The sequence below is a fragment of the Netta rufina genome, assembly GCF_964035555.1.
Source record: "Netta rufina genome assembly, chromosome: Z".
Taxonomy (NCBI): Eukaryota; Metazoa; Chordata; class Aves; order Anseriformes; family Anatidae; genus Netta; species Netta rufina.
Window position 1 is genome coordinate 5246928 of NC_140126.1, and position 12636 is coordinate 5259563.

At 51.9% G+C, this 12636-nt stretch overlaps 3 protein-coding genes and 1 pseudogene across 6 annotated transcripts in view; 3 read left to right on the plus strand and 1 right to left on the minus strand.

The window, feature by feature from the left end:
* UBAP2 (ubiquitin associated protein 2) overlaps positions 1-12636 on the minus strand; it is a 117572-nt gene that overhangs the window by 15634 nt on the left and 89302 nt on the right. The window lies entirely within an intron of this gene.
* LOC311221233 (interferon-like) lies at positions 193-939 on the plus strand (the record flags this gene model as incomplete). Its single annotated transcript, XM_084305100.1, has 1 exon — positions 193-939. The coding sequence occupies one exon, from the start codon at positions 193-195 to the stop codon at positions 937-939; it is 747 nt and encodes a 248-aa protein (XP_084161226.1).
* Positions 5887-6633, plus strand: LOC311221234 (interferon-like; the record flags this gene model as incomplete). Its single annotated transcript, XM_084305101.1, has 1 exon — positions 5887-6633. One exon carries the CDS (start codon positions 5887-5889, stop codon positions 6631-6633), a length of 747 nt encoding a protein of 248 aa, XP_084161227.1.
* LOC311221235 (interferon-like) lies at positions 11584-12332 on the plus strand (annotated as a pseudogene). Its single transcript has one exon. The product of its transcript is annotated as an interferon-like (transcript).

A 12636-nucleotide genomic window follows, 5' to 3' on the forward strand; every position in this document is an offset into this window, starting at 1 on the left:
CACCAAGGAACTTCCCCTCAAACCACAACCAATCCAAACTGAAAACCACAGCCGAAACAACCTCGATGACCTGAAAGTGATGAAGGGAAAGGAAGATGCAGCACTGCATAAAGCTTGACACCCGGCAGCACCCCGAGCACCAACACCACCCAGCCCCAACAGGCTCTGGCCCAGCACAACCCAAGAGCCACCATGCCTGGGCCATCAGCCCCACCACCACCAGCCATCTACAGCGCCCTCCTGGCCCTCCTGCTCCTCCTCACGCCTCCCGCCAACGCCTTCTCCTGCAGCCCCCTGCGCCTCCACGACAGCACCTTCACCTGGGACAGCCTCCAGCTCCTCCGCAAGATGGCTCCCAGCCCTACAGAGCCTTGCCTCCATCAACACGCATTTTTTCCCTTCCCGGACATCCTCCTGGACACCGACAACACAGAGCAAGCCGCACACACTGCCCTCCACCTCCTCCAACACCTCTTCAACATCCTCAGCAGTCCAAACATCCCTGTGCACTGGCTCGATGCTGCACACCACGACCTCCTCAACCAGCTCAACCACTACATCTACCACCTTGAGCGCTGCATCCCAGCCGACACCATGCGCCTCCACAGGCGAGGGCCCTGCAACCTTCACCTCAGCATCAACAAGTACTTCAGGAGCATCCAACACTTTCTCCAGAGCCACAACTACAGCCCCTGTGCGTGGGACCACGTCCGCCTCGAGGCTCACGCCTGCTTCCAGCGCCTGGACACGCTGATACGGCGGATGAAGAGCCAAGCATCTCCCAGCCTCTTCAGAAGCCATCTGCACCTTATGACTGTCCCCAGCCAACGCCAGCGGACGCCGAGCAAGAGGCACCAGCTGCAGCACAGACGGGGTCGGCTCAGCACTGCTCAGCCCTCCTCCAGCCACAAGCCCATGGTGTCAGGGAAACAGCCGTGACTGCGCTGAGGCCAGGCCTGGTCCTGGCTGCGGGACAGTGTATCCAGCCGTGTGGCGTGCACCATGGACACTTCACTGCTAGGGGAGGGGGAAGACACAGCTATGTCGCACACCCAGGGGACGGCCGTGAGGCGATGGGGATACATGAATTTATTACCCGTGGGGCTGTGTTGCCTATCTGGACTGCAGCCTCTCCTGATGGAAGGGGAAGGTGTCGATGGGCACTTTTTGCGGACTTGGACATGTCAATGACTATTTATTGCAGAACTTTATTTATCATGCCTTTGTTTATTTATCCCCCTTTTTTATTTATTCATCCTTATTTATTTGCACTTAGTATTTATTCACTCTTTTTCTGGAAATAAAGATTTTATATTTTATAAAAAAGACAAGAAGTGGTGGTCATCTTTCATAGGCGCCACAGGCAGAGTCGGGCTCCCTGAGGCCAGCAGAGCCTTGCTTCCTGCAGCCTGTCCCACTGACGGCCTCTGTCACTGGTTGAGGGCTCTGGGCTGCTAACTGCTACCACAGGCCTGTCGGGGAGCAGCGCCTCTCCCAAGCCCACCAAGCCCATGGGCAATCTCCCACCAACACCAGACCTAATGGTGCATGCCTGCCCTGGAAATATGGCGCCTGCATCACACACTCCTCGTCTGCCACCGCCCACCTGCTCCCTTCCCAGTCCTCTCCCACTGCCACGGTGTGAAAGCCACCTTCATGTTGTCGTGGTTCCGCTCGAGTGGGCAGCCGAGCTCCACCACAGCCGCTCTCTCACTCCCCCTCCTCAAAGAGGAATGGGGAGAAAATATGTAAAAAGGGCTCAAGGGTTGAGATAAGGACAAGAAAATCACGCAGTAATTATTGTAACGGGCAAAACAGACTCAGCATAAGAAGATAGTAAGATTTATTGCTCATTACTAACAAGCTAGAGAAGTGAGAAACAAAGGAAAGAAACCAAAAGCACCTTCCCCCCCCATCCACCCTCTTCCACCTCTTCCCCCCGAGCGGCGCAGGGGAACGGGGGAATGGGGGTTATGGTCAGTCTACAGCACTTCTTCTCTGCCGCTCCTTCTCGGTCACTCTCGTCCCTTGTGCTGTGGGGTCCCACCCACGGCATGCAGTCCTTGATGAACTGACCCAGCATGGGCTTCCCACAGGCAGCAGCTCTTCCAGAACTGCTCCAGATATGGGTCCGTACCACGGATCCATCCCTCAGGAGAAAACTGCTCCAACCTGGCTCCCCTACGGGCAGCAGCTCCTGCCAGGTCACCTGCTCCTGCGTGGGCTCCTCTCCACGGGCTACGGGTCCGGCCCGGTATCTGCTCCGGCAGGGGTCTTCCACAGGCGGCAGCCTCCGTCGGTGCAGGGCCACCTGCTCCACCGTGGTCTCCTCCACGGGCTGCAGCGTGGAACCCTGCTCCACCATGGGCTGCAGGGGCACAGCCTGCTTCACCATGGTCCTCACCACAGGCCGCAGGGGACTTCTGCTCTGGCGCCTGGAGCACCTCTCCCCCTCCTTCTACACTGACCTTGGCACCTGAAAGGCTGTTCCTCACTCCCTTCATTCTCCCAGCTGCTGTGTGGCGCAGCGTTTTTTCCCCTGTCTTAAATATGCTCTCACAGAGGCGCAAAACAACATCGCTTATTGGCTCAGCTCTGGAAAACAATGGGGCCCTTCCCAAACATGGGGCAGCTTCTAGATCTTTCTCACAGAAACCACCCCTATGGCCCCCTGCTACCAAAACCTTGCCACGTAAACCCACTACACATGTGCACCCCAAGACCAACACCCCATCATGACCAACCTTCTGGCGATGCCACGGGGCTGCCTGGGGCTAAAGAGGGAGGCAGGGACAAAGCGTACGTCACAGAGGAGAGGGGGGACTAAGCAAGGCCTGTGGAGGTCTGGGCAAAAAGCTGCACCTCAGCGCTAACCAACAACACACAGGAATATCAAAAAGACACACACACACAAAAAAAAAAAAAAAAAAAAAAAAAAAAAACACCAGATGCTCAGGAACTGCTCGTTGTTCTCCTACTGCCACCACGGTCTTGCACTTCTTCATCCCAACACAACCTTAGTAAGCAAACAGCAGCATCCTTCAACACCACCACCCGTGACAGTCCAACCCAGTCAGCACAGAACAGCACAGCATCCCACACACCACCAGCTGCTCCTTTACCTTGACCACCACCCCAAAAAACACTGCCCCAGCTGCTTTACCCCAACAAGTAAGCTAGGGCAAGAAAACAACAATGCCCGGTACCTCCAGGCTCCTCCTGGAGAGGGGAAAGAGGCCGTTCTCAATGCTGTCACACCACCTCCAATTGTATCATTACTGCAAAGATACTGCTCTGGGCAAAAGCAAACAGAGATGTCGCTTGCAACTGAGAAGTGAAGGAACAAATGTACTCAGGCACACAGCACAAGCCCTCCCACAGCAGCCTCCAGCTCCCGGTCATACCATAATCCTCCTCATGTTACTCCTAATCCTGCAATCCCAGAAAGGGGGACCTGACTGACTCTGTCTTGTGAGGTAGCTGCAGAGAGCAACCCTCCTCTTAAGAACAAAACACGAGAGAAACGCGGGAAATTCACAAATGACTTTCAAACTTCCAAAACTGAAAGATAAGTATTATCTTTATCATTAATGTGATAAAATACCAAAAAAGGGATCAGGGAGGTCACAGAATGTCCATCCCTAGAGATGCTCAAAAGTTTCGTTCAATAACTCCCTCGGGAAACTGAGGGAAGCTACCCTCAGCATCTCAAAAGACTTATTCCAAAATACATCATACAAGAATTTCAAAACATGAAATGATGCACTGAGTCATTAAAAAACACGGAAACAGAGAAACAGAGAAGTTCCTACAGTACAAGATGATTACAAAGAAAATGTATTTACCAGGCAAGAAAACCTAAAATTGAAAAAATGCAATTGCTAATGATAAGACCTTTCTTTCACACAGCACACTGAGACACTTTTACTGAAAATTTGCTCAACTGACAAAAGCAGCAAAACTATACTGAAATATTCTTGCCTGACACTCCATCACTGAACACGAAAGACCTCAAAAGAGACTCTCAGGAAGTTTAAAAGTGTTCAAAGAGAAGAAAGGCAAAACAAAACACTGCAAGCACTCCATCAGTCAAACTCACTCAAACCTACAAACAAAAGCCACTACCTTCAGGACAAGCCATGCTCGAGAGCTCCAGAGATTCATAGAATCACAGAATCATTAAGGCTAGAAGAATTAAGGCTAGAAGAGACCTCCAAGATCATCTCTCTAACCAACCCCCTGTCCCCAACGTCACCCACTAAACCCTCACCCTAAGCATCACATCCAACCTTTCCTTAAACACCCCCAGGGACAGTGATGACACCACCTCCCTGGGAAACCCGGTTCAACACCTGACCACTATTTCAGAGAGGAGAAGTCTCAGAATTTCCAACCTAAACCTTCCCTGGCACAACTGGAGGCTATTCCCTCTTCCATCACTAGTTGTCTATGGGAAGAGGCCAACCTGCAGCTCCCCACAACTTCCTTTCAGGTAGCTATAGAGAGCCATAAGCTCTGCCCTGAGCCTCCTCTACTCGAGAAGAAACACCCCCAGTTCCCTCAGTCACTCCTCATTAACACTTGTGGTCCAGGCCCTTCACCAGCTTCGTAGCCCTTCTCTGGGCACGCTCCAGGGCCTTGATGTCTTTCTTGTAGTGAGGGCCCCAAAGCTAAACACAGTACTCTGTTCTGTTGAGGCTGCACCTCGAGTACAGGGGGATGATCACCTCCCTGGTCCTGCTGGCCATCCTACTCCTGACACAAGCCAGGATGCCATTGGTCTTCCTGGCTGCCTAGGCACGCTGCCAGTATCATTTTCAAAGTACTACAAAACGTAAAAAGCAATGACGAATTACTACCAAAAAAAGAGCCAAAAAACGAAACTCAAAGAAAAGCCACAAAAACTACCACCATTTCAAAAATGAAAAAAATAAACACTGTATATGGTTGGGAAACTTTACCGGAAATAAGACATACCACACAGGAAAAAAGGGAAGCCATAAAAAGTTCTCAGACAAAGCTCCCTGGACACCCTCTCCCCACCACTTTCACATCCCCCACACAAACACTAAGGACAGATTAACCACCACCTCGCAAAAAAAAAAAAAAAAAAAAAAAAAAAAAAAAAAAAAAAAGCCAAGGACCTCCAAAACCTTTCGCAGGCTCAGGGGAAACTCACCAACACACTTCCCTACACACCATACCACCAACAACCTTTGTTCAGTCCACAGAAGACGAGACTGAGCGAAGGACTCACGGTAGCTGCAGCTTTCTCAGAAATCTCCTCTCAAACTAGCACCACAAAGCAATGGTTACACCAGACAACTCCCTTAGGTTCCATTGAAGAACCAAACTTCACAATACTTAAAAAAGACACAGAAACATCAACACATACAAGGGAATCCAGAGGAAACACATTAGTGGTACAAAGAAGGCAACCTAACACTATGGCATTGCAAAGCGAAAGAAGGCTTGTGCAGAAAGAGAAATTTCAGTGTAGCTATGATGCAAAGATGCTTGTTTAAAACAAAATGGAAACCAGAAATAGGAAACAAACACAACATCTGTGGCACACCTTTCCCCACAACTTTCTCAAAACCACTTTCACTTCCCCGCCTCCTAATACGCCAAAAAATATCCACCACAACACGAGCCAAGGACCTACAGCTTGCGCACCGCGCTCAGGGCCAAACCCACCAAGGAACTTCCCCTCAAACCACAACCAATCCAAACTGAAAACCACAGCCGAAACAACCTCGATGACCTGAAAGTGATGAAGGGAAAGGAAGATGCAGCACTGCATAAAGCTTGACACCCGGCAGCACCCCGAGCACCAACACCACCCAGCCCCAACAGGCTCTGGCCCAGCACAACCCAAGAGCCACCATGCCTGGGCCATCAGCCCCACCACCACCAGCCATCTACAGCGCCCTCCTGGCCCTCCTGCTCCTCCTCACGCCTCCCGCCAACGCCTTCTCCTGCAGCCCCCTGCGCCTCCACGACAGCACCTTCACCTGGGACAGCCTCCAGCTCCTCCGCAAGATGGCTCCCAGCCCTACAGAGCCTTGCCTCCATCAACACGCATTTTTTCCCTTCCCGGACATCCTCCTGGACACCGACAACACAGAGCAAGCCGCACACACTGCCCTCCACCTCCTCCAACACCTCTTCAACATCCTCAGCAGTCCAAACATCCCTGTGCACTGGCTCGATGCTGCACACCACGACCTCCTCAACCAGCTCAACCACTACATCTACCACCTTGAGCGCTGCATCCCAGCCGACACCATGCGCCTCCACAGGCGAGGGCCCTGCAACCTTCACCTCAGCATCAACAAGTACTTCAGGAGCATCCAACACTTTCTCCAGAGCCACAACTACAGCCCCTGTGCGTGGGACCACGTCCGCCTCGAGGCTCACGCCTGCTTCCAGCGCCTGGACACGCTGATACGGCGGATGAAGAGCCAAGCATCTCCCAGCCTCTTCAGAAGCCATCTGCACCTTATGACTGTCCCCAGCCAACGCCAGCGGACGCCGAGCAAGAGGCACCAGCTGCAGCACAGACGGGGTCGGCTCAGCACTGCTCAGCCCTCCTCCAGCCACAAGCCCATGGTGTCAGGGAAACAGCCGTGACTGCGCTGAGGCCAGGCCTGGTCCTGGCTGCGGGACAGTGTATCCAGCCGTGTGGCGTGCACCATGGACACTTCACTGCTAGGGGAGGGGGAAGACACAGCTATGTCGCACACCCAGGGGACGGCCGTGAGGCGATGGGGATACATGAATTTATTACCCGTGGGGCTGTGTTGCCTATCTGGACTGCAGCCTCTCCTGATGGAAGGGGAAGGTGTCGATGGGCACTTTTTGCGGACTTGGACATGTCAATGACTATTTATTGCAGAACTTTATTTATCATGCCTTTGTTTATTTATCCCCCTTTTTTATTTATTCATCCTTATTTATTTGCACTTAGTATTTATTCACTCTTTTTCTGGAAATAAAGATTTTATATTTTATAAAAAAGACAAGAAGTGGTGGTCATCTTTCATAGGCGCCACAGGCAGAGTCGGGCTCCCTGAGGCCAGCAGAGCCTTGCTTCCTGCAGCCTGTCCCACTGACGGCCTCTGTCACTGGTTGAGGGCTCTGGGCTGCTAACTGCTACCACAGGCCTGTCGGGGAGCAGCGCCTCTCCCAAGCCCACCAAGCCCATGGGCAATCTCCCACCAACACCAGACCTAATGGTGCATGCCTGCCCTGGAAATATGGCGCCTGCATCACACACTCCTCGTCTGCCACCGCCCACCTGCTCCCTTCCCAGTCCTCTCCCACTGCCACGGTGTGAAAGCCACCTTCATGTTGTCGTGGTTCCGCTCGAGTGGGCAGCCGAGCTCCACCACAGCCGCTCTCTCACTCCCCCTCCTCAAAGAGGAATGGGGAGAAAATATGTAAAAAGGGCTCAAGGGTTGAGATAAGGACAAGAAAATCACGCAGTAATTATTGTAACGGGCAAAACAGACTCAGCATAAGAAGATAGTAAGATTTATTGCTCATTACTAACAAGCTAGAGAAGTGAGAAACAAAGGAAAGAAACCAAAAGCACCTTCCCCCCCCATCCACCCTCTTCCACCTCTTCCCCCCGAGCGGCGCAGGGGAACGGGGGAATGGGGGTTATGGTCAGTCTACAGCACTTCTTCTCTGCCGCTCCTTCTCGGTCACTCTCGTCCCTTGTGCTGTGGGGTCCCACCCACGGCATGCAGTCCTTGATGAACTGACCCAGCATGGGCTTCCCACAGGCAGCAGCTCTTCCAGAACTGCTCCAGATATGGGTCCGTACCACGGATCCATCCCTCAGGAGAAAACTGCTCCAACCTGGCTCCCCTACGGGCAGCAGCTCCTGCCAGGTCACCTGCTCCTGCGTGGGCTCCTCTCCACGGGCTACGGGTCCGGCCCGGTATCTGCTCCGGCAGGGGTCTTCCACAGGCGGCAGCCTCCGTCGGTGCAGGGCCACCTGCTCCACCGTGGTCTCCTCCACGGGCTGCAGCGTGGAACCCTGCTCCACCATGGGCTGCAGGGGCACAGCCTGCTTCACCATGGTCCTCACCACAGGCCGCAGGGGACTTCTGCTCTGGCGCCTGGAGCACCTCTCCCCCTCCTTCTACACTGACCTTGGCACCTGAAAGGCTGTTCCTCACTCCCTTCATTCTCCCAGCTGCTGTGTGGCGCAGCGTTTTTTCCCCTGTCTTAAATATGCTCTCACAGAGGCGCAAAACAACATCGCTTATTGGCTCAGCTCTGGAAAACAATGGGGCCCTTCCCAAACATGGGGCAGCTTCTAGATCTTTCTCACAGAAACCACCCCTATGGCCCCCTGCTACCAAAACCTTGCCACGTAAACCCACTACACATGTGCACCCCAAGACCAACACCCCATCATGACCAACCTTCTGGCGATGCCACGGGGCTGCCTGGGGCTAAAGAGGGAGGCAGGGACAAAGCGTACGTCACAGAGGAGAGGGGGGACTAAGCAAGGCCTGTGGAGGTCTGGGCAAAAAGCTGCACCTCAGCGCTAACCAACAACACACAGGAATATCAAAAAGACACACACACACAAAAAAAAAAAAAAAAAAAAAAAAAAAAAACACCAGATGCTCAGGAACTGCTCGTTGTTCTCCTACTGCCACCACGGTCTTGCACTTCTTCATCCCAACACAACCTTAGTAAGCAAACAGCAGCATCCTTCAACACCACCACCCGTGACAGTCCAACCCAGTCAGCACAGAACAGCACAGCATCCCACACACCACCAGCTGCTCCTTTACCTTGACCACCACCCCAAAAAACACTGCCCCAGCTGCTTTACCCCAACAAGTAAGCTAGGGCAAGAAAACAACAATGCCCGGTACCTCCAGGCTCCTCCTGGAGAGGGGAAAGAGGCCGTTCTCAATGCTGTCACACCACCTCCAATTGTATCATTACTGCAAAGATACTGCTCTGGGCAAAAGCAAACAGAGATGTCGCTTGCAACTGAGAAGTGAAGGAACAAATGTACTCAGGCACACAGCACAAGCCCTCCCACAGCAGCCTCCAGCTCCCGGTCATACCATAATCCTCCTCATGTTACTCCTAATCCTGCAATCCCAGAAAGGGGGACCTGACTGACTCTGTCTTGTGAGGTAGCTGCAGAGAGCAACCCTCCTCTTAAGAACAAAACACGAGAGAAACGCGGGAAATTCACAAATGACTTTCAAACTTCCAAAACTGAAAGATAAGTATTATCTTTATCATTAATGTGATAAAATACCAAAAAAGGGATCAGGGAGGTCACAGAATGTCCATCCCTAGAGATGCTCAAAAGTTTCGTTCAATAACTCCCTCGGGAAACTGAGGGAAGCTACCCTCAGCATCTCAAAAGACTTATTCCAAAATACATCATACAAGAATTTCAAAACATGAAATGATGCACTGAGTCATTAAAAAACACGGAAACAGAGAAACAGAGAAGTTCCTACAGTACAAGATGATTACAAAGAAAATGTATTTACCAGGCAAGAAAACCTAAAATTGAAAAAATGCAATTGCTAATGATAAGACCTTTCTTTCACACAGCACACTGAGACACTTTTACTGAAAATTTGCTCAACTGACAAAAGCAGCAAAACTATACTGAAATATTCTTGCCTGACACTCCATCACTGAACACGAAAGACCTCAAAAGAGACTCTCAGGAAGTTTAAAAGTGTTCAAAGAGAAGAAAGGCAAAACAAAACACTGCAAGCACTCCATCAGTCAAACTCACTCAAACCTACAAACAAAAGCCACTACCTTCAGGACAAGCCATGCTCGAGAGCTCCAGAGATTCATAGAATCACAGAATCATTAAGGCTAGAAGAATTAAGGCTAGAAGAGACCTCCAAGATCATCTCTCTAACCAACCCCCTGTCCCCAACGTCACCCACTAAACCCTCACCCTAAGCATCACATCCAACCTTTCCTTAAACACCCCCAGGGACAGTGATGACACCACCTCCCTGGGAAACCCGGTTCAACACCTGACCACTATTTCAGAGAGGAGAAGTCTCAGAATTTCCAACCTAAACCTTCCCTGGCACAACTGGAGGCTATTCCCTCTTCCATCACTAGTTGTCTATGGGAAGAGGCCAACCTGCAGCTCCCCACAACTTCCTTTCAGGTAGCTATAGAGAGCCATAAGCTCTGCCCTGAGCCTCCTCTACTCGAGAAGAAACACCCCCAGTTCCCTCAGTCACTCCTCATTAACACTTGTGGTCCAGGCCCTTCACCAGCTTCGTAGCCCTTCTCTGGGCACGCTCCAGGGCCTTGATGTCTTTCTTGTAGTGAGGGCCCCAAAGCTAAACACAGTACTCTGTTCTGTTGAGGCTGCACCTCGAGTACAGGGGGATGATCACCTCCCTGGTCCTGCTGGCCATCCTACTCCTGACACAAGCCAGGATGCCATTGGTCTTCCTGGCTGCCTAGGCACGCTGCCAGTATCATTTTCAAAGTACTACAAAACGTAAAAAGCAATGACGAATTACTACCAAAAAAAGAGCCAAAAAACGAAACTCAAAGAAAAGCCACAAAAACTACCACCATTTCAAAAATGAAAAAAATAAACACTGTATATGGTTGGGAAACTTTACCGGAAATAAGACATACCACACAGGAAAAAAGGGAAGCCATAAAAAGTTCTCAGACAAAGCTCCCTGGACACCCTCTCCCCACCACTTTCACATCCCCCACACAAACACTAAGGACAGATTAACCACCACCTCGCAAAAAAAAAAAAAAAAAAAAAAAAAAAAAAAAAAAAAAAAAGCCAAGGACCTCCAAAACCTTTCGCAGGCTCAGGGGAAACTCACCAACACACTTCCCTACACACCATACCACCAACAACCTTTGTTCAGTCCACAGAAGACGAGACTGAGCGAAGGACTCACGGTAGCTGCAGCTTTCTCAGAAATCTCCTCTCAAACTAGCACCACAAAGCAATGGTTACACCAGACAACTCCCTTAGGTTCCATTGAAGAACCAAACTTCACAATACTTAAAAAAGACACAGAAACATCAACACATACAAGGGAATCCAGAGGAAACACATTAGTGGTACAAAGAAGGCAACCTAACACTATGGCATTGCAAAGCGAAAGAAGGCTTGTGCAGAAAGAGAAATTTCAGTGTAGCTATGATGCAAAGATGCTTGTTTAAAACAAAATGGAAACCAGAAATAGGAAACAAACACAACATCTGTGGCACACCTTTCCCCACAACTTTCTCAAAACCACTTTCACTTCCCCGCCTCCTAATACGCCAAAAAATATCCACCACAAACACGAGCCAAGGACCTACAGCTTGCGCACCGCGCTCAGGGCCAAACCCACCAAGGAACTTCCCCTCAAACCACAACCAATCCAAACTGAAAACCACAGCCGAAACAACTCGATGACCTGAAAGTGATGAAGGGAAAGGAAGATGCAGCAACCTGCATAAAGCTTGACACCCGGCAGCACCCCGAGCACCAACACCACCCAGCCCCAACAGGCTCTGGCCCAGCACAACCCAAGAGCCACCATGCCTGGGCCATCAGCCCCACCACCACCAGCCATCTACAGCGCCCTCCTGGCCCTCCTGCTCCTCCTCACGCCTCCCGCCAACGCCTTCTCCTGCAGCCCCCTGCGCCTCCACGACAGCAGCACCTTCACCTGGGACAGCCTCCAGCTCCTCCGCAAGATGGCTCCCAGCCCTACAGAGCCTTGCCTCCATCAACACGCATTTTTTCCCTTCCCGGACCTCCTGGACACCGACAACACAGAGCAAGCCGCACACACTGCCCTCCACCTCCTCCAACACCTCTTCAACATCCTCAGCAGTCCAAACATCCCTGTGCACTGGCTCGATGCTGCACACCACGACCTCCTCAACCAGCTCAACCACTACATCTACCACCTTGAGCGCTGCATCCCAGCCGACACCATGCGCCTCCACAGGCGAGGGCCCCCGCAACCTTCACCTCAGCATCAACAAGTACTTCAGGAGCATCCAACACTTTCTCCAGAGCCACAACTACAGCCCCTGTGCGTGGGACCACGTCCGCCTCGAGGCTCACGCCTGCTTCCAGCGCCTGGACACGCTGATACGGCGGATGAAGAGCCAAGCATCTCCCAGCCTCTTCAGAAGCCATCTGCACCTTATGACTGTCCCCCAGCCAACGCCAGCGGACGCCGAGCAAGAGGCACCAGCTGCAGCACAGACGGGGTCGGCTCAGCACTGCTCAGCCCTCCTCCAGCCACAAGCCCATGGTGTCAGGGAAACAGCCGTGACTGCGCTGAGGCCAGGCCTGGTCCTGGCTGCGGGACAGTGTATCCAGCCGTGTGGCGTGCACCATGGACACTTCACTGCTAGGGGAGGGGGAAGACACAGCTATGTCGCACACCCAGGGGACGGCCGTGAGGCGATGGGGATACATGAATTTATTACCCGTGGGGCTGTGTTGCCTATCTGGACTGCAGCCTCTCCTGACGGAAGGGGAAGGTGTCGATGGGCACTTTTTGCGGACTTGGACATGTCAATGACTATTTATTGCAGAACTTTATTTATCATGCCTTTGTTTATTTATCCCCCTTT